This window comes from Synchiropus splendidus, chromosome 5 (genome assembly GCF_027744825.2).
Source record: "Synchiropus splendidus isolate RoL2022-P1 chromosome 5, RoL_Sspl_1.0, whole genome shotgun sequence".
Taxonomy (NCBI): Eukaryota; Metazoa; Chordata; class Actinopteri; order Syngnathiformes; family Callionymidae; genus Synchiropus; species Synchiropus splendidus.
Window position 1 is genome coordinate 8,127,612 of NC_071338.1, and position 26,414 is coordinate 8,154,025.

Here is a 26,414-nt window from a genome sequence, read left to right on the forward strand (position 1 = left end):
GTGCTGTCAAAAGCGTCACAATTTAATAAAGCCAGATGAGTTGTGTACCACTGTGGCGTGGTGTTTTTAGGTGTCAGCATAAAGAAGTTCACATCCATAAACATTATTCACAACTTTTTGAGTGACAAGTATGCACCAGAATGGATCGGAATCAGCCGAGGCTGCACAAACGGTATTGTATGTGAAAAAGTGGTATTGATCTAACCTTAACTGCGACATATGTGCAAACACTTTTAAACGCGTACAAAACATATATCCCTCCATCAGGTTCCGGGGGCGGGAGCCTAAATAAAGAGGTTTATCCATCTCCAGGATCCAGCAGCTGGACTACAGAGAGGACCCCAGGCCAACCGGAAAATGTCGAGCGTGTCTTTGGTCCCGTCACCTACTCCCACTTTGGCATTCCTAGAACATTTTAGGAAGCATCGTGACACTTGACATTTGAGCCACGTCACCTGGCTTCTCTCGATTCAGAGCAGTTGAGGTTCTACTTTGAGTCCAAAAGATTGAGCACCTAACTGATGTCTACAAAAGAGTCTAGCCACCCTGCTGAGAAACTCAACTCACTCAGTTGCTACGCAAGGTGACCCCAGGTAAGAATAGGTGTGGCTTGTAAATCCGTAACTTTGTCTTTTTGCTCAGCTCTTTCGTCAACCGTAATGCAAAGGGTCATCCATCAAACAGGACCTAGTGATGAACCAACCGCCATAGAACATTCCAAACCATTGTCTCAGATCAAGAGTGGCATACAGAAACCTGACTCACTTGGACTGATAACAAACAAAACAGACCAACACTGTTACATCGAGTTTTACGGCATGTGCCAACCCTAGCCTCAGAAACATTTACACATGAAGAAACAGCAGAAAACACTGCACTACGCACGGAGACACGCACTTTCATAACCCCATATTCGGCCCAAAATAAGTGATGGATTCACCATATATCATGCTGGCAATGTGGACTGATTGAAAGTGGATCACTTCCTGCCGTCAAAAACAAGTACGACTGATGAATTAATAAAGACAAAAGGGAAAGCTTCCCCGCCACACAAACTGATTACTGAGCATGCGGCCGATTAGTGAATAATTCATTAAAGAGGGATGAATATGAGGACTAAATGATTGGTCTCAGACAGATTGAGCTCGGTCCATCCCGGACTCACATGCTGTCCTCTCATTGTGCAATAATTTTAATTAACAAACAAAAGCAAATCACTGTTAATCTGTCAAGATGGAGGAGCCATACCAACAAACATTTGTCCAATATCGCAGCAGCTTAAGTGAGCAGTCGTACCGCGGTTCGCGGCGCATCCCTCAATGTGTTTCTCTGTGTGCATAGATGTTTCGCAGCTCTGCCATTATTTGCCTCATACCAATAATTAATTTAGCCATGACAGAGCTGTCATTCACAGCACATGTGCATATTTACACCTGCCTTGAGCAAGAGTACACCAGCTAATGCCTGTGATTTGAAAGTCAAACAACCAAATGCTTTGGGAGAGCGATATTATTGTTTGGTGGGCAAGAGGGGGGGAAGATGGTGACAAAGAAAACAACTTGGCGTTGTTTTCTTCACTCTGATGAGATTGTGAGGGATTAGGTCTCTGGGCAGAATTACTCTGCGTCTTTAAAACTGTTTATATCCAATAACAAATTATCTCCATCAATCTGCTCTTTTCCTGGCACGTCTGTTGCGTCAGTGGGATCAGGAGGGAGTCGAGGCAAACTCAATAACTGTAATAAATATTTATCTTTCTTTCAACCCCTGCGCCTGCTGCCACTTGTCCTCCTTTTCCAGAAAGCAGGCTTTTAAATATATTGGGTCAAGTCTTTTCTCCAGTCCCCCCTGTGCATTGGGAGCTGGGAATCTGATTATTGAACAGTCCCGGTGTCAGGACTTGCATTGTTCTTCTTTAACCACCCAAATTCCATTTGTGTGGAGATGATGGTGATTCAATTTGCCTGAAGCGGATGCGACATTAGCAGTTCAAAAGGGCCACCAGACGACAAATGGTGCAGGAAAGAAATGACATGGCTGTGGTTAGACGCCGCTCTAGTTTTCTTATCACACCACAGAACCTTTGATTCGGTGAGCCGTGTCTCAACGTCGGTGTTTATTTCATGTCTATGAGCTGTGTGTTCTTGTGATGTAGCTGGGGCCGGTGAGGTAAGAGGTAAGGCTATCAGGACGACGAATCAAGGAAGAGAGAAATAGGATAGAAGACGGAAAGAAAGGAAGTTGTGAATTGTCAACAAGGGTGATGTAGTTTATTGAGGGGGCTTTCAAACTGGCACCTGATTGGTGTGTGAGCTGGGTTGGACTGGCCCTTTGAGCACTGGTTTGCCCCCCCTTGGAATGGGGTCTCGGACTTAAATCGGTGCGAAGAGGCGGATTTGGTCCAGGGTTTCGCTGACAAAAGGGCGGCATAGTAGTTTTATTTTGCCAGAGTGAACTCTGCACAAGACACCAGTGATGTAAGCAGCATTACAGCGTTTAAAAACAGCGAAAAATGGAGTTGTCTCATCGGTATTTGGGCTGACATGGAGACGGAGACGGTCGTATCAAGTTCTGTGTCAGATAGGTTTTTTCTCCATGCAGATTCAGCGTTTTCTGTATTACTTTTATTTGTCTGACAGTTGACTCACTGGTGGCAGTACACAACTATTAATCGATAATTCACACGCATGGCATTTTATTTGCACGTATGTCCCTTGGCCGATGACACGATGTAAATCACAGACACAACATTTCTGCCTATATGCCATTCAATTTTAAGAAAACATATACTTTAACTTAAAATCTAAACTACCAAGGGCATGAGAGCAACATCCAAAAAAGACTATGCAGGTGGGAGAGCGCATTTATTTATAGGGGCATATGGTGGCCAAGATCTTAATTCAGGTAGACCGATTGGGGCGACAGAGAACCAAGGCCTGCGTAAGACACTATCATGGCGAAGCAGTCTGCCTCTCAAGGGCGTACTCACCAAGTGGAGCATAAATCCCTACTGATCCGCGACAGTCAAGTCCCATTATAATGGTCTGCACAACAGCCCATCACTCTATTATCATGGCTGGCCTGAAACTGACTGTTCTATTGTAAATCTTATCCCGCTAAAGGAGGTCAGCTTCAAGCCCTGTCAAAATGAATATTAGGTGCAGACGTCTCTGCTCTCTGAAGAAAACACAGGCGCTTCAAAGAGTCAACTTCAGGATTTCATTAGAACCTTCCTACGTTTTCCTTGTTCCAAATGATTCAGATTGACAGACACCTATTATTGCTCTCTGTAAAAGCTCCCCCAAAAAGGAAATTAATCCAATCACGCACAATGCGACATACATCTCTACAACGTTTGCTGATTTCCACAGAATCTTTTTATTTGTAAATCAGCAGCTACGCAAGTTTGTGTGGAACATCTGGACTATACATGTGTTTCTCCACCTGCAATGTGCCAGAGCTACAGTCACTTGAGCTTGAACGATAAATCACTTGCAGATTTAGAATCCTGATCCCCTACCTGGGGAGACTTGAAGAATGAGACAATGGGCCAAAACAGAAGATAACAGCACAAATACAAGTGTAAGCAGTGTCAACATCTGCTGCGCTTGCTTAAAAGTCCAAAATAAACTTGAAAGTGATAGGACTACAACAGCTAAAAAGGCCAACGCTGTTCATTGTAATATTCATCACAGACAAATTTGACAACCATTTCAGGCTTTTGTGGCTGTGCAAAATAACTGAACTAAACCTGTGCAGCAGAGCAAACTTTGGTCTTTCTGTTGAGAGTCCTCTCAACATTTTAATACCCAAAATATAACTTAATCACAACAAGTACCTTTAAGAGAGACTAGATAAATAATTGTTTCTCTTCTCTTGTGTTTAAACTTTGATGTGATTGCCCACTTGGTTAAAGTCAAATAATGACTTTCAAATGACCTTTGTTAAGCGTTATTTTTCCTGCAAACTCCCAAGTGATGCAAAGGCAACACCTTTAATCTGTATAAACTAAGTAGAATAATAGTTTTACAAGGCTAATGGAAGTACAAAAATCAGTAGAGTGTGCTGTAGCCAAATGTCCTCGGCCCTTGTAAATCTCACCAAACACTTCTCCAGCAATGTAGATAAATGTCTGCACACTAAATATGAGAACACTTGGGATTTCCTGTGGAGACTGAAAAGAGAAAGGCTGAGGTGTGTGCTGATGCCAAACGCATTAAGCTTTGATTTACACTCCTGTGGCTTGCACTTCGTCCGCTCCATAGAGACATAGACACCGCTAGGTCGCAAAAAATAACGTTTTTCTAACCTTTTAAATGCACACAATTTCATGGAACCTTAAAGCGGCTTGTGTTGGCCATAACACGTGCCAGGCTGTCTGATCTAGTCCAACCATAAATTACACCTTCACTCTCCTCGAATGGAATTCAGGATCTTATGTCTCCAACAGTGAAAAAAAAGAATAATCTTGGCAACGGAAATTTTTCTTACACATTGACATAGCCACTGACTTCAGCCCAGGATTGTCAATTGACCTCAGCTGCATGGGGATGTCAGATCTACTAAAAAAAGAAATGAGTAAATAAATTTAAGAATATCTCAACCAGCCACTGTGGTAAACAAAACCCTATGCAGACTATGGATTCCAGTAATGCGTAGTTTAACTAACTTGTTTGCTTAAATCAGAGTGGAACTTCAATACCACCGGCATTTACTGATAGATTTATGGCTCACTGCTACCCTCACAATGCATGTAGACTCATTTTGCTAAACTCATGGCCTATGGACAAAATGGCAGAGTTGGCTTGCAATGGCAATTATGCCATCTATTTGTTTTATTTTCTGATCTTTCAGATCTGAATTGTCATTTTTAAGAAGAAAACTTTGTATTACCACTTTCACCCACTTCCATCAATTCTCTTAGCTGCGGAGTGACTCTAAAACACTAAGACTCAATGCAATAATATTTGCTTCTTATAATTTAGTCTAGTTTCCAGTAGCTATTTCGAGGTCTATGTCTCAACAATTTCAGCCTAAGATGATGCACCTCAGCAGCATCCAAATGTTGTCATTCACATATCTATTATCACCTCTAGGGGTGAGGGATCAAGCTACATGACACTTTCACTGTGTTCTTCCACCATTGCTTACTATTGGGCTCAGGTACTAGTAGGTTAAACGTATCACTGATGAATGACTGACCTCAATGAGTGACAGAGTGAATTAGATCGGGCTGAGTGAAATTGATTTTGACAGAATGTTTGTGTCAGAGTGTCAGATATGGTGGCGTTTTCTGTCGGTGAAACAGCCCCTTTTAGGAACTTTTTTTTTTTTTAATTAAACCATTGTAGGTACATTTGTGATTGAAAATGATTGTGTTCCCGCCCCAGCTATTTTATCATAAGTCTTCAACACCAACAAAAACTATAGCTTCACAATGATAACATTGTACCAGGATTTTGGAAATCTTAACACAAAATCTGTAAGCTTTTGTTTCAGTGATAATTGCGATTTTAATTTCCTTAACAGTTTACGTGCCAGAACAACTTCTGCCAGGGGTTAAATTGCTTAAGTGGTTGTGAGCCTGTGTCATATAGAGGCCTCTGCTCAGACACCACTGAAGAAAACACAGCCAATTCATTTCGCCACGGTGCTACACCGCTGTATGATCCTCTATCACATTGAGTTTCTAAACTCATCCAGTGACACTCAGACGCAGTTGAGCTCGGTTCAGCTTCTGCCTACCCAGGAACGGATCTGATGTCAATGCCACCAAAATAATGAATACTATTGATACCTGAAATAAAATCAGTATATCATCTTTTGTTTTGTTTTGCTTTTTTTGTATTCATTTTCATGTTGCTCACCATGTTCTTGTTCTACTATGGTTTGTATACATCAAACAAACTGATGTACATGCACCTACTTCTCAGGTTTTTGTTAAAGCTGTCTCACACAGCCCTGTGTGTGTACTACATTTTTTTATAGGGAGGCATATTAATCCTGATATGACTTGGTGTTCATGGAACAACAAAAAAAATAACATCAACTAGGAAAATCTGTCATATCATTTTGGTGTGGACAATGACTCAAATACAGCAAATGTCGTGATTAAATGTCGTATGGTGTGGGCTTGTGTACAATTTAGACCTGTACACAAGAAGCATTGATGCATTACCAAATTTGTACGTCATTAAACAATCCAACACACAAATAAGTAGAGGGTAAGTATCACCTAATGATCAACTCTTAGGATGAAGGTGAGCGTGGGGCCGGGTGGGTCAGTGTCTACACGGACTGCTTCAGTACCTCTCATGTAGTAGCAGTCTCCAGACTCCAGCGGCAGCATCAGACCCGGTGTATGGATGTCCCAGGCTACTTTGAGTCCAATCCTCCAACATGTCTTCTCACCACTGCCTCCCTCTGCTTTCTCATCTGCAGAGGACACATTTGAGGCCATTATCATTCAAATTCACGTCCACGAAGCAAACGGCTTCATGAGCTGCAGCTGTAAAAAAGAGGTAAGCGTTATCTAACTTAATATAAATTACTTCGACCCTTTTAAACCTGATAAGGGTTTCAGTAGCAAACAGCAATCGCACCACGTGATGTAATGGAAAAGGGCGCTCCACCAACAAGACGGTTTTAGATAGAATAAAAGAGGCCTGCTTTCAAGAGTTAGGAGCACGATGATTCAATTTCATCCTGGCAAACAAAGTATGTCCCGAGAAAGGAAGAATCACTTAACAGCACAGCGAAGCTGATATGTGTTCCTGTGGTATTACTAGCTGTTAGCATCGAGGTCATTATGATATCATTATGCTGTGCAAGAGGAAATTGTCAGATAAAAGCTTTTGATGTTGTTCCGTAAGTGTGTGAGGTTGTGTTATTAGGTGGTAGAGATCCCATGATATCCCTGTTTCTGGACCCATTCGCTGTAACCACCTCGCCTGTTCTTCGCTCGCCCTCCAGTCGAACACGGAACACTGAGAAAACAAGATTTAACTGGGCTGGCCAACACCCTTCAGCACGATCAATACTAAAGTCTTTCTGGGCCTCTCTGCCCCACAGCTGCCTTTTCCTTTACTCAGCACGGATAAATAGTAACTTAATTTCCAGCCATCGTGCTCTGAGAGCCAGCTAATGACAGCAATCCCCAAGGCCTCTGGGATGGTGGAAGATCATCCTCAGTGCCGGAAAACACTCAGCCACGGCAGATTCCTTTGGATCGGCACAGCAGGGAAAAAAAAAAAAAAAAGATTTTTTCGGAACATTTCTATTGTTGAAACTGATCCTACATTCCGTGCCGTGCTCACGCAGAATGGAACTTAGAATGAAACATTTTCAGGTTTATACAGAACAAGTTTTCTGAAAATACATCAACCATTACATTACCAAAGCCAGCAAAGCCCTTGCAGTTGTCCACCACCACGACAAGACCATGCACAGTCTTTGTGGTACAAGAGGACAGTCAATCACTAAATCGTGTAGGAGCGGTGAAAATGTCCGCAAATTAAGAAAGTCATGCAGAAAAAGAACCACGGGCCAACAAAAACTTGATCTGAACTCACAAATCAAAAATATGGGATATTTTGTTGAAAAAATATACCATTGTATTTTCTCTCAGATGAACTTTTAGAAAGTTTTAAATCATTGAAACAATTATTTGACATATTAACAACATCATTTGAAACAATTACCACTACAGGATTGTGATGGGTCTCCAGCCTATCCTGCATTGATCGGTTGAGAAAAAGGTGCAACCCTGGAATGGGGGCAGATCTAGCCACACATACAGAGAATTTAGTTACCAATAAACACTTGTATTATTTTTGAGTTATACGAGGAAGGACCCGAGTGCTTGAAGGAAGCTCATGAGCTTGACCCATTCAAATCCAACCAAGCAGTCCGCACAACAGCAATAATGAGAAGTACATTGGCCTTGTGACCCTCTCTGTCTGTAAGCAAACTAAGCTCAAAAGTTAAGACGCAATTTTAAATAAGCTTTCAGGAAACATATTGCCTCCTGGATCCTGGTTCCAGAACTCAATCGCGACCACCTCTCACAATAAGGTCATTTGAATTTGACTATAGATGATAGTAGTGGTATTTCAGATGACAAAAGGCAGCAAATTGCACAAAATCAATGTAAGTCAATAATATTAGCTGAAAATCCCAATAATGCTCCAAACTCAGTGATTTTTCTTGCAGTAAGACAAAATGTTTCGTTTAATGTTTTGCTGGGCTTAGACATTAAAATCTTTATCATCAGAATAAAACGACTATAAGCATGTTTCAGGTTACATATGCTAATATTGTAATTGTAAAATGCACAAACGCACCACTGATGGAGGATGAGTAGAATTGGAATGTGTTCTAAGAATTCATGAGGAACCCTTGCTGACTGTTTATTTAATCGGAAAATGTCTCGTCTCATCAAGATCACTCAGTTGAGAGCGGGCTCATGCCATCATTACCAGACATGGCATTATCCATACAGTACAGTCTGGAAACACTTATCAAAGTTCATGATTCCATATCAGATAATTGTGCATTGATCATTTCTTGGGGAAATGAGTTAGATAAGATAGCACCATTCAGCGGGTGTTAAGAGCTCTGATCCAAATATCTGCGATCGCTGCATGCACAGTAAGTGATAAGGTTGAAGCCAGTCAGCGATGGCATTTGCGAAAGCCTCAACACTATCGCATGGCTTGATCTGTTGGTCTGCTGACTGGAGGCCATGTCTGCAGCTTCGAGAACTCTGCTGTCGGGACATAATAAAGTAGTATATTTTGCTCTTTGATCTTTTGACATCATTTACAGCTGAATTTTATTATTGGGGTATACTACCTTGGTGGAACATCGCAAAACTTTTTGAAAGAAAAATATATTTCAATAACAAGACCGCCAACATGCTTTTCAAAATGATACCCTTCGAAATGTACTTTTGGTCTAAGTTTCCTGCAATAAAGTTTTGCAGCCAAACAATTGCACTTACTATTTTTTTGTTTCATACCTGCAGCATCGCAACAACTGTAGCTGTACACAGCCACTGGCGAATGGCAGATCAGATTCTCATCATGGTGCCACCCGACAGCCATTTTCCCCATGCCGTAGTACGGCTCTTCTTTGAGCTGGCTGACAGCTGCTGGGTCCATGTAGTTGAGCAAGGTGACATTGAACTTGGTTGGAACGGAGCACACCTGCAGTGGACTGGGCTTGGTAGAAACTTGCTCGCTTGACAATGTCTTTGTGTCTTCAATATGATAATCAGACAAGCTGTGCTTAAGATGGTCCACAGGTCTCTCCAAAGACCCCGGCGCCACAGGTTCAGCCTGTGGTTCACACTGTGCTGACTGTTTTTCTTCACGGTTTCCCTCACTTGCCGCTACATTTGCTTCGGTCAGCGTACTTTGAGAGGATTCTCCTTCCTCACTGCTGTGTTTTGACCCACTCTCCCATTCTTGTTTTGATCCACAACCGCCTTCCTCACTGTGTTTTGACTCAACATCCCACTCCTCACTGTGCTTCGACTCTGTGTCCCCCTCCTCGCTGTTCTTGGATCCAGAGTCCTCTCCGTCGCTGTTCTTAGAGTCTTCACTGTCTTTAGACTCTGTATCGCTCTGCTTGGTCTCCCCTAACTTGGGGAACTGTGTAAGCTTCTCCCCCTCTTTCAGCTGGTTGACATCGGTGCAGAAAAATGTATTCAGCTCCCATAATGCCTTGCACGCAACCCTTAAGTCAAGGTCACAGCAGTTTTGGCCTTTCACTTCAGTGTCCTCACTGTGCCAGGGTATGGCAAAGAGTCTTGTGTCCAGATAGCGATAGGTGTGGCCCGGCTCACCCAGCAGAAGCCGCGACACGGCAGTGAAAACATCGCGGTCACGTATGCGAACCAAATCTCGCAAGAGGCAGCCCCTCCGTCTTAATGTAAGAAAGGCAGCCTGCACTTTGCCATGGAGCTCAGATGGCAAGGAACTGGACCTTCTCAATGCAAGACCACTGTAGCTGGTGTCCCACTAGAAAACACAAGACATTGGTTCAGAACACCAAACAGGTTTTTATTGCTGACAACAAAATTGGGTCAACCTACCAGCTCTTGAAAGCCATGATCTGTCGGACCCAGAAATGGAATCTTTTGGTCTCCCAACTCCTGCAGCAGCTTCCGCCTCTGTCAAGAGAGAAAATGAATTAGTCGCCAAATGCATTCCCCTTTCGACAACAAGGAGATCAAGAGGGTACTACAATGTAATGGCCGCCAAGATGTACTCTTATTCATTTAGGTTGAAACAATCATCCCCTCAGTTCATGGATCTCACTCGTGCTTTTGGATTAGAGCAGCAACCATTTTGTCACTGTGTACCAGACCGCTACACTTTTTCCATGTCAGTACAATTGGATGCCCTTTATGTCCACCACTTGTCCTTTCATTGAAAAACGAATTAAAAGAAATCTGCTAAATTTTTGTTATTATCTCAAGCAGCAAATAAGAAGCTGGGATTGTCCAGACACCAAGAAACTCATGGCCAATGGTGTGAAGATAGATAGATAGATAGATAGATAGATAGATAGATAGATAGATAGATAGATAGATAGATAGATAGATAGATAGATAGATAGATAGATAGATAGATAGATAGATAGATAGATAGATAGATAGATAGATAGATAGATAGATAGATGGATGGATGGATGGATGGATGGATCAGTTCCACAGAAGCCTTATAATTTTATGATTTTGTGAAGAGTGCCAAGGGATAGGCAGCTGAAATTCCAGACCATACTTAAAAAAATAAAATACCACCCTACTGCAAGATTAAATTGCCACATTCCAGGGTAACCCATAAACTCACAAGGAGCTGAAATAAAATTCACAACTGTTTCTCTTTTGAGCAGACTCTTCCACTCACTCCCATATGTGTGAAGCATGTAGATAATCCTGTTTTATCTGTGAGCATGCGGCTTCATATTCCTCGTAAATGATGCACAGGTGCAGGTTATGGAGGTCACACAGCTTCTGGTGACGTCTGAGGAGTGCATGAGAGAAAGTGGCAGCATATTTTAAGGTCTTAAAAGCTTTGAGTGAAGAGTGTGAGCGTAAATGACCAGGCAGATGACACAGCCTTTCCATTTATATTCACTTTACAATGAGTCTGGCATCTGGGAGGTGTAGCTAAGGGTTAAGTGTTTCAGATTTTAAGTTGCACAGCCATTTTATTTGAATGCAGGTCGGTAACAAAGGAATACAGGTTTGCCATAATTGTCAGTGAAAATGCTTTTTTGCTGTTCTTAAATTGCCTTACAATAAGTGGATGACAGTGTAAGAGAATGCTTCCACGCTTTCCACCCAGCCTTCACTCTCTTATTCACCTCTCTTGATCTCAGACTATTTTTTAAAATGTCATAACTGCACGGTATCGGACGGAAACCATATTGGACTTTATAGAGATACCATATAGAGATATATTTGACCGCCATCCTGTTTCTCATATTGGAGACATTATGGAGTGATTTCAACACATTGCTTACTGACTGTTTTCCTACAGTCTTCATGGCCAAAACAGATTTCCTGTCTTGAGGAGATCGACAAGGCAGCACATATTTGGTTATTTATTCATTCTTTTTTTTCTTAACAAACACTACAAGAATGTGGGTTATAGTTATAGTAGTGTTTCCTGAAGATGAGCATGTGTGCCTATTATTTCGATCAAATCTTTGGAACTATGCTTAAGGAAGTTCTACTTTACAGAGCGAGTCTCTGCTGAAGCGAGGTAGGGGTAGCAGGCGTGATGCCTCACTCTCAATTGCACACCAACCAGGGCTGTCACACATATGTCAAATACATCAAGCACCAAAGAAATTCCTCCAAAAAAACGCGCCGAGTAACCACAGATGGACTCTCACTGTATCAGACCACTGTGTCTCTTTTCTTGTCTGCACCTGAGGAGAACCACATGAGGGAAGAAGAAAAAAAAGAGTCTGCATTTACACTCAAAGCCAGGGAATGAGATTACCAATCCCATAATAACACGGATGCTTCATGGTAGCCACGCCGGCCGTCTGCGCTGAGTGATATATCTGATGTTTTTTTAATCTCTCTCTTCCTTGATGGGATTATCCTCTCGACCGGACTGTTTATCACAGAAAAACATATTAGGTAGAATAGAACTCAATTGGTTTGCTTTGATCCTGGCCTATAAGAGATATCAAATTGTGTACCGTATATTTATTAATTTCATTTATTGCCATCTGTGACACATCAATGGACAGTTTCTTCAAAGCTCTCCTTTCAGAGTGGATTAATGTCCTAGCATCAGTAGCTTAGAATAGCCAGATAACTTCACCACAGTAGGGATAAAAACACTTCCAGCCCGAGTGATGTCTGTGTCCACTGGAATGTGCTGTGAGGCAAGTGAATATCCACCGGCTTGTGTTGGTTAAACTGTTGAAAATTATTGACAGCATGTACAGGGGCTAAAAAAAGAAAAACTCATCTTGTTTTGTAGCTAAAACATTATTATACTACAGACCACCAAAAAAATAGTATCATGGAATATCAACCTTTGGTTTGCCCTTTTACTTTCGTCATCTGGTCAAAACTTGAAGTATCAGAAGTTTCACTCATCAAAAACCTCAAATACTTTCGACAGAGCTGATTGTACTTGAAGAAAAGAGCGATCCACTCCAGGAGACAAATTAAACCACCGGCAGTGTTATCAATGGCTAAGCTCTGTGAAAGAATAAAAAACTTTATGTTTTTTATATTTGAAATTTTAGTAATGATTCCAAACCAATAATGATTACATAGTTCTTTCTTGACAAAACTGTCTTTAATGGTGACAAAAAGTGCAACTATGTTGAGTCTGAACCAGTAAAAGCAGGAGGGATAAACTCATTGAGAATTCAAGTTCAGACAGCATGAATCCAATCCACAGATTCTTCACCTTCTATCACGAAAGCATTCGTCCAGTTGCCTGTTGAGAACCACCGACTTCGGGAGCTTCTGCAAATAGCACCGTGGCATCCGTTCGAGGCTGACATGATGAGCAATGACTGTGTAAAGCTCCCCTGTGTTTGGACGCTAAACCATTCGTGCTTGTGTGATACCTATTTCAGAAATGGCCCGCTTTTGCCACAGTGATGGTGAAGCAACACTTTTGACATGCTGGCTGTAAAAAGTCGAAATGAAACAGACAGAATATCTCTGGGCATCAAAGAAGCTTCCGTCCCAGCCTGTTTGACACAAGGTTGTAGAATGTCACGAGGCCCTGTGAAGTGACTCAATGTACTGGGAAGGACAATAAACCCATGGAACATTTCTTTCTAAACATGACTGGCAAGACGGGCACATAAATTCAGTTAACAATTGCCTGAGATTGGCTTCAAAAGATTTTCTATAGTTCATCTATAACTTAAAAACGCATTTTTTTTTTATTTTCACATAATAATGGGACTCAGGAAAATGACACAAAAGCTGTTCAAGGAGTTCTGGATATTTTCAGTAAACAAACATGTTTAGTGGCAACGTGAGGTCTAACTTTGGCAACCGGGTATAAATGACTGACAGGAATGTGTCGGAGTTGACCTGTGTGCTGAGTGCTTGGCAATGTTTAACACTTTGGCCTACCTGAGGCTGCCATGTGAATATGAATGAGAGTTCTGAGATTCACTGAATGGAAAAGATGACCTGTCCCCTGAAGTTCTGAGTGAACTGCAAAACATGTTTATTTTTAGTATAGCATTACATGCATCACTACTGAACATATAGCACCATTGCTGCAGCGAGTACTATCAAAATACAATACAATTGGAAGCTAGAATGGTTGTTGACTATACTTTGGGAGCAGAGGCTATGAGTGGGTATGTACAGTAGTGTGAATCCATTCATTCAGAACTTATAAGCAGCAGCATAGGAAGTAGGCTGCATCCAAAATAATGAATTATGAATAGATGTACAAGTTACATTACGTTTCAAATTAATGAACTGAAAGTGAAGCATATATTTACAGGCATGGTTTCCACCGGAGATAAATGGAAACAGGCCGAGAGCCTATTAATTGTTGTCAGAATGCAAAGGCAGCATTGATAATTTCACCTCCCGACAGGTCGATGGGGGACAAGATCATTAATACTGGAACATTTTCATCCATCTACATGGACAAGAGGACAGGCATTTAGGCCTGGCGCTGGGTAGCTCTTCCACGCCACGTTCATAACAGTGATCTGAGCACATTACAGGAGCTGTGGGGGGACGACTATCAGTTATGAATTATCTCTCTCACTCACATTGAGTGGCACAAACATACATTTTCAATCACTGCATTCTACAGACAGGTAGGAAAAAATGTCACTGATGCTTGATCAGTTACATGAATAGATGTGTCAGTGGAATTCAATCTCTATTGTTAAAATTGTGTACAGTATATCGTACAGTACACCGTCTTTGATACAGCTCTTTAAGCATAGAAAACCTACAAAATTGCTATGAGGTGAAAGACAACGTTTTCTTTGGCACTTATATAGTATACAGATCAATCAAGAAGTATTTAAAAAGCACAAGAGCTGTGCACATGGTCGCTCAGTTAAAGTGCTTCTGCCTGTGTCAGAGATGTCAACATGCATTTCACACTTATCTGCACCTCAAAGGGGAAATACCATGTAGCATGTGACCTTTAGCAGGTGGCAGAGTTGGAGAAATGGAGATGGACAGCAGGAAAAGATGGTTAGAGGATGAGTTAAACCTTTTTATTCATGTGGAAATGATCTAAAACTTCAGTTCCCATCCAACAATTGGTTAAACAGATGATAATTGTCCCTATAACTTAATGTTGTTCAAAGGTCCCGCAGCATAGGAGTCCGCACAGGCTCCAAACTAGAGGTGTTGTTGTCAATGACGCCATTTCCGTGAACCTTTATCATCCCGGATATGCCAGGCCATTAGCAATTTTGCCTTAATTGTTAGTTTGCAGGCCAGGCCATAATGTTTCCATTAAGACCATGTCGATCGAAAAGAGCGTTTTAGTTTTCACCTTCAAATTACACCACACTTTCATGAGGTCAGCTGTTTTCCATGCGGAATGGCCAGTTTTAATGCAGACACAGTCCCTTGGTATTCAGGAAAGGTCCAGTTCAGCAAAGGGGAAAGAGTGAGAAAATGGCTAAGGGCGAAAAATGGAGGCAAGAGATCGGAAGAGAGAGTGGTTAGCTCTGATTGAAAGACTGCGATTAGCAGTGTTCTCCCGGAGAGCCACCGAGTTGTTCTAACAAGGTTGTCACATCTTGAGGTGCAGTCAAGGAGAAGTCAGTGCTTTAGAAAGCATCCTCGATTTCTCCCATTTCCCTCCCCTCCCTCATTTGCTCTTACCACCCAACCACACTTTCCAGCCCCTCCAAAAAAAATCAATATGGCTTTGCAAAGTGCAGTTTGGTCCATGGGGGAGGGACGACTGACTGTAGAGGAAAAGCAGGCCTAACTGCATAGACAACAGACGTCCTCTTGACCTGTACGCAAAGGCATCGCCAAGGACGGGTCTGAAGACCAAAGGACTAAAACACCGAGATTGTACTTTCTCTCTGCATCTCACCTTCGCTCATTGTTCCTCCCTCTCTCTGATTTCTGGGCATGGTGCTCTCAATGGGGAGGAAGAGATCAATAACCAGGTGGAGCGTAAAAAATCCCCTGCTCATCGCTCTGACGTGATTCTTCCCAGAGCCAAAACAGACCAACCAAACACTCACAGTGCAATAGGCTGAATGAACAGATGAGTGTGTACAGTCCTCGCACCTGGTCTGGGAAAGTGTGATTTGTGACAAAGGGCAATTCAGCTGCCTTCACTGGTCCAACGGTGTTTGTTAAGGTGGAACAAATCACAACGATATCAGGTGGCGGGAGGTAGCAAGTATGCGTTATCCATATGGTGGGCTTTATGGAAACTGAGTGAACTTTGAGTTTTATATGAGGAGATAAGGGCAAGACTTTTGCTAGGGTAGTCCTATCTATTGAATTCAGTAAAGACTCGTGGTTCCACTCGAGTCCTGTCAGGAGATGCCATGGGGTGGTTCAAAAACCATAAAGTCGTGACGCCATGACTGATACTTTGGTTTGGCGTTCATAGAAGCAATGTAAGCGGATAAGAGCATCAAAGATGGGCTGAACTATGCAGTCTTTGTCAACAGCCAAGTTCCTCATTTCCATACAGTGGGTCTGAAGATGAAGCCTGAACATGATGTGGTTGAAGTGTGCAAGGAGGATTTTAGTCCTGTCGTGTGTCTCCATGTGTGAGTGACTGATCACAGTCGAAGTGGCTTGTGTCTCTAATCCAGTACCACTGTTAGACAGTGCAAAGACCCAGCTCTGTGTACCGCAGCACCGGCTGATCAAACCAATCATGTGACAAGCATCCACTTCAAATGACTATGATGTCCCAGCTCTGTGTCCTTTCGGCACCACATTAGATCAGCTTCCGACACTGCGGAGTAGGGTACTTCATCTAGGATAAAGATGATGCGCGATCCAGCCCGAGAGGTGGAGAGTCAAGGGTAAACGTGAGGCTAAGACTCAAGTATTGGCTGTCAACTGTGACAATTACCCCGTGGAATATTCTAACCTGACACGAAGCATCAGATCTGATTCCAAATGTCGGCAGACAAACGCTTCAAGTCTGTTAAGACACACTGCGTATCATGATCATATAAATCAGACACCCAACTGAAAGCAAAACTCGGAAAACCGTACAGCAAATCAAATACAGAGATCATCTTGCCTTGTCTAATTCAGCAGAGAACGTGCCGGAGCTGTCAATCCCTCGAAAGCCTTTATTGCAATATCTCATGTCTCTCCTGCGGACAACTAGGACAAACTCCTGAATTATTTATGAAGTCCAATGCTTTTTTAATACGGTATTATTAACACATTAGAGCAGTGGCCGACAATCACCTCTAAGCCATCAGAAAACACAAGGCTCAAGATAAATCTACACCCAATATTTAGGTCAAGTCCAACTCTGTTCCATGTACCTATGACCCAAATAACCTGATATTATGATCCACACTCAGATTAATATGAAATGAATCTCAGGACTTGTGAGGCTGTTTACATTGTTTCCTCAAGCTTTCCTTTTCTCAATCGCAGCGGCGTTGAAAGCTGAAGTCCACCAGGCAGCAGTTGTCTTTCTGAACGTCTATTCTTTATTTATTTTTCCTTCACTCATTGTGAACAAAGGGAAATATTCTACTAGGAATTGAATAGCTTAATCCTCTTTTCACTCTTGCCAGTAGCTCGAATGGTGACAGATTAACACGCTGGAGGTTTACAAACCCAGCCATTTGAAAATGTAATTGCTAGTGACACACTGCATGCATGTGATTAAGAGTAGGGTTAATATTGAAACTCAAACGACACACTTGCGCACGCCGGTCAAGGAGGGAAGTGGCCGGACCGGGCGGCTACTCTGTCATGTATGTGTCCGGGATTCACAAGCTGTCCCAAAGGTTTACTGGGCCGCACAGTTACTGTTCACTTCTGCTAATTATTACAGCCCATCAGTGAGGTTAACGGGGCGGAGCCTGGCCAGACCATGTTCTGGGGCATTTAACAGCTGGCAGCAATGGAGGTGAATGCATTACACACTGCCCTCATCCAATAAAAATAAAACACCCTGACATCTGAGGTGTAGCTTGCACGGAGGGGAGGGAGGAAGTGGTGAAGGCACGGAAGGAGGGAGGGCAGCAGAGGTGGACAGAAGAGATATGATAACATGATGTCCAAGTGCCACCTAGTGTCAACACCCAAGGTTTCTATCGTCTGGATTAGGCTTCAGATGTGGACAAAAAAGTGACTCAAGCACAACTCCAACAATCGTGAAGTCAGGAATTACAAAGACTTGGTCACGGTTAAGCAGAAAAAGATGAAGTATTGTTTGTTGGCCAGTGGTCATTGTTGTCGCGCATATACTGGAGTGCACATTTATCAAATTAGATAAAGTACCCAGACCTGCATGTGTTTGTCCAGGAATATACAGGTGGAGCAAGAGCAAATGTTGAAGGAAGAGCCGGTCTCCTGATAGCAGAGATTTGAAAAGGTTTCAGGACCACACTTGTGTTAACGCAGAGTACGAAACGAGAAATAAAACAAATGTCACGCAATGGACTTTGGGTATCGATGCACCCTCAAAAGTGAAAATTCAAACTTGTTATGAGTGTCAGCTTGCAGCCACATGTTAGCATGTTAAGAATGTCATGTTTACTTTTTTCACACTGTGAGCAGCACAAGTGACAAGACAACATGGAGTGATGAGTGCAGCCTCTTTTTTTTGAGTATAAGTCCAAAAAAGCTGAATATATTCTCTGTTTATTACTGGATAGATCAAGTTGTTGAAACAAATGTGCCTCACAATTGCAATTAAGATAAGGTTTATTTTTGTTCAACTCCAATGGTAAAAGCCGTACCCCATAAAAGAAAGGCATTTTGTGACTTCCCTGCTGTCTATGCAACGTAAAAGCCAGTGTTTGACTCGGCCAATCCAACAGCCAATGATCTGTCATCCTCCCTCAAGGAACCTAGCTCATCTGTTTCGATCAAGACACAGATCTATAACAGTGTACTGGAAGGCCAGTGTCCACAGGGTCCTGGGTCCCCTCTCCTCATTAGCCCCAGTATAAATCACACTCTGCCAGTGGCCAGAGGTGCGAGGGATGAGAGTGGAGGTGAGTTTGAAATAATGCTTATGTCACGGCAGGTCAGCCCTCCATTATGGCCGTTTCAAAAACTATTAATCTTGCTTGTAGTCAGTGGCCTAGAAATAATTACTTCATCCAACCCATGTAATACAGCATGACCAGCAGTCGAGCCTGGTCAATTTGAGGCTGGGGAGGCATGATGGGGGAGATGGAGAGAGAGAAATGAAGAGGGAAAGAAGGGGCAGAGCCACAAATTATGGGGGCCAGACTCCAGCGCCTGGGTGACTGATGTCCTCCTCGCTTTAGAGATGGCCTTTTGAGCACCAAGCCCTGATTTAGATAGGTACACAAAAACCTTCAACAGGTAGGTGCATGAATATGAATGACTGTATATTAAAAAGCTAAGAATAAGAACCAGCAACTGCCAATGTACAAATTAATTTCGACAAATGTTCATGTTGATCATGTTAAGCTCTCAGCTGAAGGCATGGTACGCTACTGGGATACATTTTGATTCCATGGATGTACATGCCTGTGTTCCTCAGAGCCTTGTTATCTATTTCAATGATGAATGAACTTCGTCATCGACTAATTTGTTTTTTTCAATTTGTCAACTAATCGCAATTACCTTTGTTTACACCTCTTTTGAACTTCTATTTAAGCAAAAGTCGCTGTGATATTCCACTGTGGTACACCGTGCATTTTTAAACAAGTGTATTAAAATAATGGCACATAATCCAGGGACATGCTGTGAAGCATGAACCATGAAACAGTCGACAGAAAGCGCCAGTTCTTTAAAAAGGAGCTCTTTATTGGTCCTTAAAACCATCAATGTACATATATGTATCTCATATAACTATATCTGATGGACACGCTCAAAGGTCTTTTGAATAATAATCCAAAACAATGCATTTAGTGTAGCTCCCTCTTTAGTTCTAGTTTTATTATCGGTACAGGATACGACGCACACTTCCCTACATCAATGGAAAAAAAAAATCACTGTAGTAGCTCAGATGTGACGTGTGTGACATCATTAAGAACAAACTGATATACCACAACAACAGTTAGCTCTGTCCAAACCGTCAATCCCAGCTGTTAGCTGGAGGGTGTCCAGTGTCACAGATCAAACACTGACCACTCTTTTATCATTATACCATGACATTGAGGGGATTTGGTCATCTTAAAAATACGTTATAATTGCAAACACATGAAGCCACACTTTTGAACACTGCACAATCCGTCGCGACTCGCGGAGCCTGGGGCGCGCATCAACGGCAGCGAGTCGGACCTCAGTCAGGAACCAATAACAGAAACAGAAATTAACATATCTTAATGTTTACCGAGATTCTGACAATTTCTCACTGCTTCTGAATAACAACTCGATGCCCATCCTGCAGGCCGTGTGTGTTTACAAAAACAATAACACGACGTGTTGATGCACAGGTTTGATGTCGACACATTTTTGTGGTCAACATTATTGATGACATATATATATATATATATATATATATATATATATATATATATATATATATATATATATATATATATTCCTTTCAGCAACATTCAAAATGTTTTTCAATGACAGCCCTTCGCAATCAATTGCATCCCCCTTCTTCCATGAAAGGCAACACATAGCCAGTTGCCAACCAGTGACATCATAGCAAACACAGCAAAGACAGTGGTGGGAGAGACCCACGCTGGGAATAAGCATAGGCACTTGTGCAAACTCAGCCTCTATGAGCGTCACAGGAAGTTACTGTGGAGTGACACAAATAAATGCAGCACTGCAGTGGCTGTCACAACTGGCATTGCAGGTGCAAATTTAATTAGTCAAGGTGAAGTCTCCCTTGTTGTCTGAGAACGGGGGGTTCTCGCCGTGCACGACTGTAAACACGAGCAATGTACTAATCAGGTGTCACCGCTGCATTTGATCAACCCGCAAAAACTTGTCATGAATCCTCTGCAGAGACTGGGCCGAGGGGAGAACAAAGGAAGGGAGCTGTCACCAGAGAACGTGGTGGTGCCGCTGGTGGATGAAGAGAGTCTGCCCATTAGTGGTCTCTGTCGTCTATCTTTCTGCCGCTCCGCATTCTGTCTCTCCCCTCCTTGTTTTCTTTCTTTCAGTACACTGCTCCGTACACAATGCAGCTTACTCTGTCTTGTCACGATGTATATGCATCCACTGTGAGGATTTCTTACCCGCTTACTTTTCAAACAAAGGGGAAAAAAAGTAGTTCACTTTTTGTTTAGCCTCAATAAACCACAGAAATAAAGAGATACTCGCTGTGCGCATTCTGTTTTATCAAGCGCTGCTTCAACTTCTCATGTTGAAAACCTCGAGAAGTACAGCAAACATGATTCTTTCCGCAGCTCTCAAACGGAGCGGGAACATTTAGATACAGTTTACCTTTGGCGATATTGAATGTATTAGCCAATTGAACCTCCTCAGAAACACAGGCGAGTGACAAGGCCCAATCGTCTTTGTGAATACCATGGTAACCGCGATTACAGGCGAACAAAGAGCAGACAGGAGGAAAGAATATTTAAAACCCGACTAGTGATACATAAATTAATTAAAGGACAAAAAAACAAGTGGAGAATTAAAGTTGGAACATCTGTCAGCGACTTAGCTTCCCAACGTAATACCAGTGTTAGAACATTTATACCCTTGAAGTTAATGATCCCCTCTTTAATTGACAGTCAAGAAAAACGGGCTGCGGCAGCATCCTGCCAAGGCACCGATAAGAGTGCCCCCCACCTCCTTCCCCAAAAATAAAATAGAAAAAAAACAGTTTAAAGAACCTTGGCACTAATCCCTATTGTCATCCCAGCGAAGCAGAAGGACTTACAAACACAGATAACTCCGCAGAAGCTGTCTATTTCTCATGAGTTATGGGGACAGCAGAGCTGCTGCGCTCCTCGAATCAGTCACTCAGATTAGCCCAATCCCTCTGTGCTGTCAGTCAACCGAGACACTAGCCTGTCAGCACATTTACATGAGTCCATCTCATATGTGACAATGCCCCCTATATGTGACAATGACAGTGAAGAAGGGGTCCACTTGCTGATATGTAGCGCTGGATTAAGCTCTTGGTGTCGTTGACGACAATTTCAAAAAGTCTTAGCCAGTGCTGTTATGCTATATTGGAGGCAGCGCATCTCCAGATGATTCACACGCACACACCTTCACTGAGTACGGCATGAAAATAAAAACTTCAGAGAACGGCTACATGGGGTGGTGTGTACAATCCCACAGCAGTTCATGCACGGTCACAATCCTGCTACTTAACATATAAAAAAAGACTGAAGGACATTGATCCATCTCGAAATGCAGACTACTTTTGTTTTCATGAAAAAAGGAAGGTTTGGGTATATGGTTTATTGCCATAAAAATATAACTTGGATTCATATACTGCATTCAAACAGAACAGTTCAACTTGGTCAACCCAGCATTATGAACCTTATTGGTCGTCTTCATCTTCTCCAGCTCAATTATTCTTCCTCTCCATGTATGAGCTGACCCTCTGATTTTAAATGTTTTTTTTCAGCACATGTTCTCTAAACAAACATCACATCACTGCCACAAATTTAGCCTGGGCAATCATTATCTAAATGCTGCTATATAATATCCACATACTGGTACTGCAGACTGGTTTCGGGGCCACATGTGACAGTTGAAGCACCATAATGGAAGGGAGTAGCAGCACCATAATAACCCTGGGGTTAGCAGGGGTTAGCGCTGATCATCAGATAAAATCAGAGTCTCTCTAACTACTGATGTCATCGGATGGAAACTTATTCAGTGTTTTCTTGAATGAAGGACATGATCTATTATTTATCTGGGTCAGAAATCAACTGATCTAAGCGCAATCTCATCAGGGGAGATGCACAGCTGAGTCTCAGTAAAATGCGAATAACATCCTATTCTCATGCCTTTTCACGGGCTGCAGTACAGTGCTTTGTAAAACTAGAAGTGGAGCGAGACCCGCCACGGTGACGCACATCACACTTCCATTTCACTTTAGCTACCACTCTTCTGTCACACATCACCCCTGGCAGTGCACCCGTTCCACCCAGTCTGCACTCTCCTCATCACCTCCTATGAGCCAAATAAAATCATTCAGTAATTTCAAAAGTTCTGATGTTCTCACTCTAAAAAGTGCAAGCTTCTTCAATGAGATGGTAAAGGGCTATTACACAAAATGAAGCTGCACAGGTTACATTAAATATTGTTATTTAAGTTCAATATTTATTATGCATAACAAATGACATTGAACTACAAGACAAATCGTCACAATGCTACTTTGCTCCAGTGCCGACCCTTTCGTTTGACTAGAACTTTAGAGACCCCTTGTCAAGAACAGACAGCTTTGACTCACGCTTAACTCATGAATGTTTTCTTCTTCTTTTTTTCTCTCTGCATAGAACTCAATTACAAAATGCAATTGTTTTTGCCAGTCATATTCAAGTATACTATTGTTGAACAGTAAAGTGACTATGATTGTTTATCTGGTTCTTAGACAATTGTTTTTTTGGCAATTGACAAAAAGTATAACACAAAATGAAAGTATTTTTCCGAGTAAATAAAAATGTCTCTTCTCCTCTGAATGCTGTTTCCAAGTTGCAGCTCCCAGATAGAAAATCATTGCCCAGTTTTGATCTGAGCTTTGACAAGTAGTAAGGACACATCCAAGGATCGAAGTGTGAGAGCTGGTCTGAGCGTTTGTACTTTTAAATAAATGTGAGAAGAACCCCAAAGGCACCTGGGAGCTCACAGAGTGCAGGCTGATTTTTTATGCTTCTGTGACTCAGTTGTCTTCAAACAGTCCAGCAACAAATGACAGTGGATGCCCTCTACATAACAGGGCCAGGGCAAGCATGACACAAGGGTTGACAACTGAACCTTCACCACACTCCCTAACCCCGGATGCCAGGGAACACGCACATACACACACACTGAAAACAGCCCAGACATGACCACTCACGAGCCCTTTCTAACCCCTCCTTGTGTTTTTTTTTTCTCTCTCCATCTCACTGGAGACAGCCCTCAATTCAGGACCATTTTAGCCCGGCGAGTGGATGTGACCCGCTGCCCCCCAGTCAAGCTCATCTGAATAAACAGAGCCAAAGAAGCAGGCGGAGGAGGAAAAATCTGCCTACATTACGAAAGGAAGCAGGAAGACGGGATTCAGCCAAGGGTGTGCTTTTCTTTTATGCACGTTTGATCAAGTGCTTGACAGCGCTGGTGGATGGAATTACGGACTGTTGAACAAAAAGTTAAAGTGTGTGTACTCCCGTGTGTGTATGGGCAACACAGTTTTGGATTTCCGCTGGGCATGTGACAAGCCCAGGGCATCACACCGATACGTACAACGCGCCACCCGCCCACCAACTTTAGTAGTGGTCCATCACTCTGGATGGCCAAGGGAAGTGCCATGAGAAGAGGTCAGACGTGTAGGCAAGAGGGAGGGAAGAAAGAAGTGAGGAGAGGAGGTAGAGGATGGAGGGAGGGCTGGTCAGGGGTTAAGTGTAGAGAAGACAGCGATGAAAGGCAACTGTCATGCACCAGTGCTCGCCCAGGAGCACCTGTCTCCAGAAGAACATGCAAAGTGTGCCGGTCACGTCCTGACAATACCCCCTCTTTTTTCGCACGCACATCTCAACACACATACGAGCACGATGGAAGAGGGCTGATGCTCCACCATTGGAAAAGGCATCGCGGCGCTGACAGCATGCCAGTCAAGCTGTCATTGGCTTCTTCGCATATGCAAGGAAAAGTTAGGCTGATGAAGAAAAAACACGAGAGGGCTCAGAGCAAGAACCACTGAGACATGAACAGACTACCTGAAGTGAGCAGACACTTCTGAGACACTTGATGCCGAGTAAATGCTGGAACGAGCAAAACAAAAGGCTCCACACCCTTTAAAAAGCAATATTTTGTCAGAAGTTAGATCTCAAAGTTTGTTCCAGAACTAGGCTATAAAATTACACAGTTACACACAATTTGGGGGGAAAAAGCATTTGTCATTAATACATTCATAAACTGCTTAAAATATTTTGCATGTGCAAGTCATAGCATGTATTACATGTCAGTTTAAACCCAAAACAAATAATACTACATTCATATTGTATTCATTAATATTGTAATTCATCATTTGTACGATGAAAACTCCTGACTTACAGTAGCATCACATGGCTTATCACCACTGCACAGTCAGAGGTTAGATATTTCAGATGCGAAGAAATAAGTCTTTAAGAGATTTCAGCATTGTTGTAAAGGTCACCAGTCATCAAAGATTGTTTTGGTCTGAAGTACGGCTCATGCAGTTTTGAAAACTCACTTGAATGTGTGATATTAAATCAGGCAGTTTGAGCCTTTCGCTTTCATTCAACTCACAAATAGGGGCACCGGTCTGAGTAATCTTGGTATCAGCTTTTACCCAAATTCAGTCATTGGGATCCGAGTGGAAGTGAAAAAAATCTGTGAATCGGTGCATCCAACGCACCTCCTTCCCAGCTCAGTCAGTAATTTCACATTTGTACGATCAAAAGCAGCTAGAATGGGAAATGCTAAGCATAGACTATATCGACCTATATCATATGACTCTGTAACCACTGGTCTATATTACAGGCCCTCAACAGAAAGTGAAAATCCGCAAATCAGGAATATGTCTCACTGTTCACATTATCCAAATAACTGAAAAAAAAACAACTTGTGTTTGCGTTTGAGGTCCACCTGCACGCACTTATCACCTCACATTCAGGCGTGAACGACTGCTTACACCTACATCTTCAATAATGCTTATTCTTTTATGAACAAACACAATAAAAATAACTAACATGAAATCCAGCAATTTGCTGAAATATTAAGCCAAAAAAGACCTGTATCTGGCAAGGTGAACTGTGACCTAGGAAAGGACCACTCTGTTAGTTATGATGAAACACAGGAATTAATATTTTAGAATAGTGTTCTATACATTATTGACATGTTGGTGAAATGACTTACTATTATGCTTTTCCAAACAATATACTGTAATTGATGATTTGTCAGAACTGTATTTAGATAACTGATCATTCACACTCAAATTTACCAAACTGCATGTTTAATTTACTACTATAGATTAGAGTGAGCATACTTTAAAAAAACAGACATAATATAAAGTAAAAAATAAGTGAATGAATAAAATCCACAGACGTTTTTCATGATTGTTCTACAGAAGAAGCAGACTATTCTCACCCGCTAGCTGTGCCAATGGCATAGCTCCATCCTGACTCACTTCCTATTTATGTTCAGCCATTTAAAAGCAATAAGCCAGGTATTTTTACACACTTTCATTGTTCATGTTTATGGCAAAAGGCTTATAATGTTCAAATTAGCAGCTCGTCGTTACAAGGCCTCGTGAACCTGGACTCCAGCAGCTTTCCTCAAAGAACAGTTTTGGACTTTGCATTAAAACCAGATGTTGGCCAACAAGGTAGAACCAGGTGTTTTCCTTTCGTGCAAAGGTGAGTCATTCCTAAGAAAGTAAACTGATAAATTAACAGTGCATGTTTTAGTCTTGGTTGCTGGCAGAGATTTTCTTTTCTTTAATAATAGACCATAGAAATTGTAAACTGTGCGTGAGTAATACTGTTTGAAATTGAAAAGGCCTGTAAAAGTCAATAAACCATCATCTAGTAAGTAAGTGTAGTCTGGTAAATTAAGTTCAGTTAAACAATATATGTCTGAA

At 42.1% G+C, this 26,414-nt stretch overlaps 1 protein-coding gene across 1 annotated transcript in view; it reads right to left on the reverse strand.

Annotated features, from left to right (window-relative positions):
• The window catches only part of fto (FTO alpha-ketoglutarate dependent dioxygenase), a 101,792-nt gene that overhangs the window by 63,910 nt on the left and 11,468 nt on the right, over window positions 1–26,414 (reverse strand). The window contains exons 2-4 of the mRNA XM_053865132.1: window positions 10,097–10,174; window positions 9,020–10,022; window positions 6,310–6,435 (exon numbers count right to left, since the gene is read on the reverse strand). Of these exons, the coding sequence (XP_053721107.1) occupies window positions 6,310–6,435; window positions 9,020–10,022; window positions 10,097–10,174 (1,207 nt within the window). The remainder of the gene's footprint in view (window positions 1–6,309; window positions 6,436–9,019; window positions 10,023–10,096; window positions 10,175–26,414) is intronic.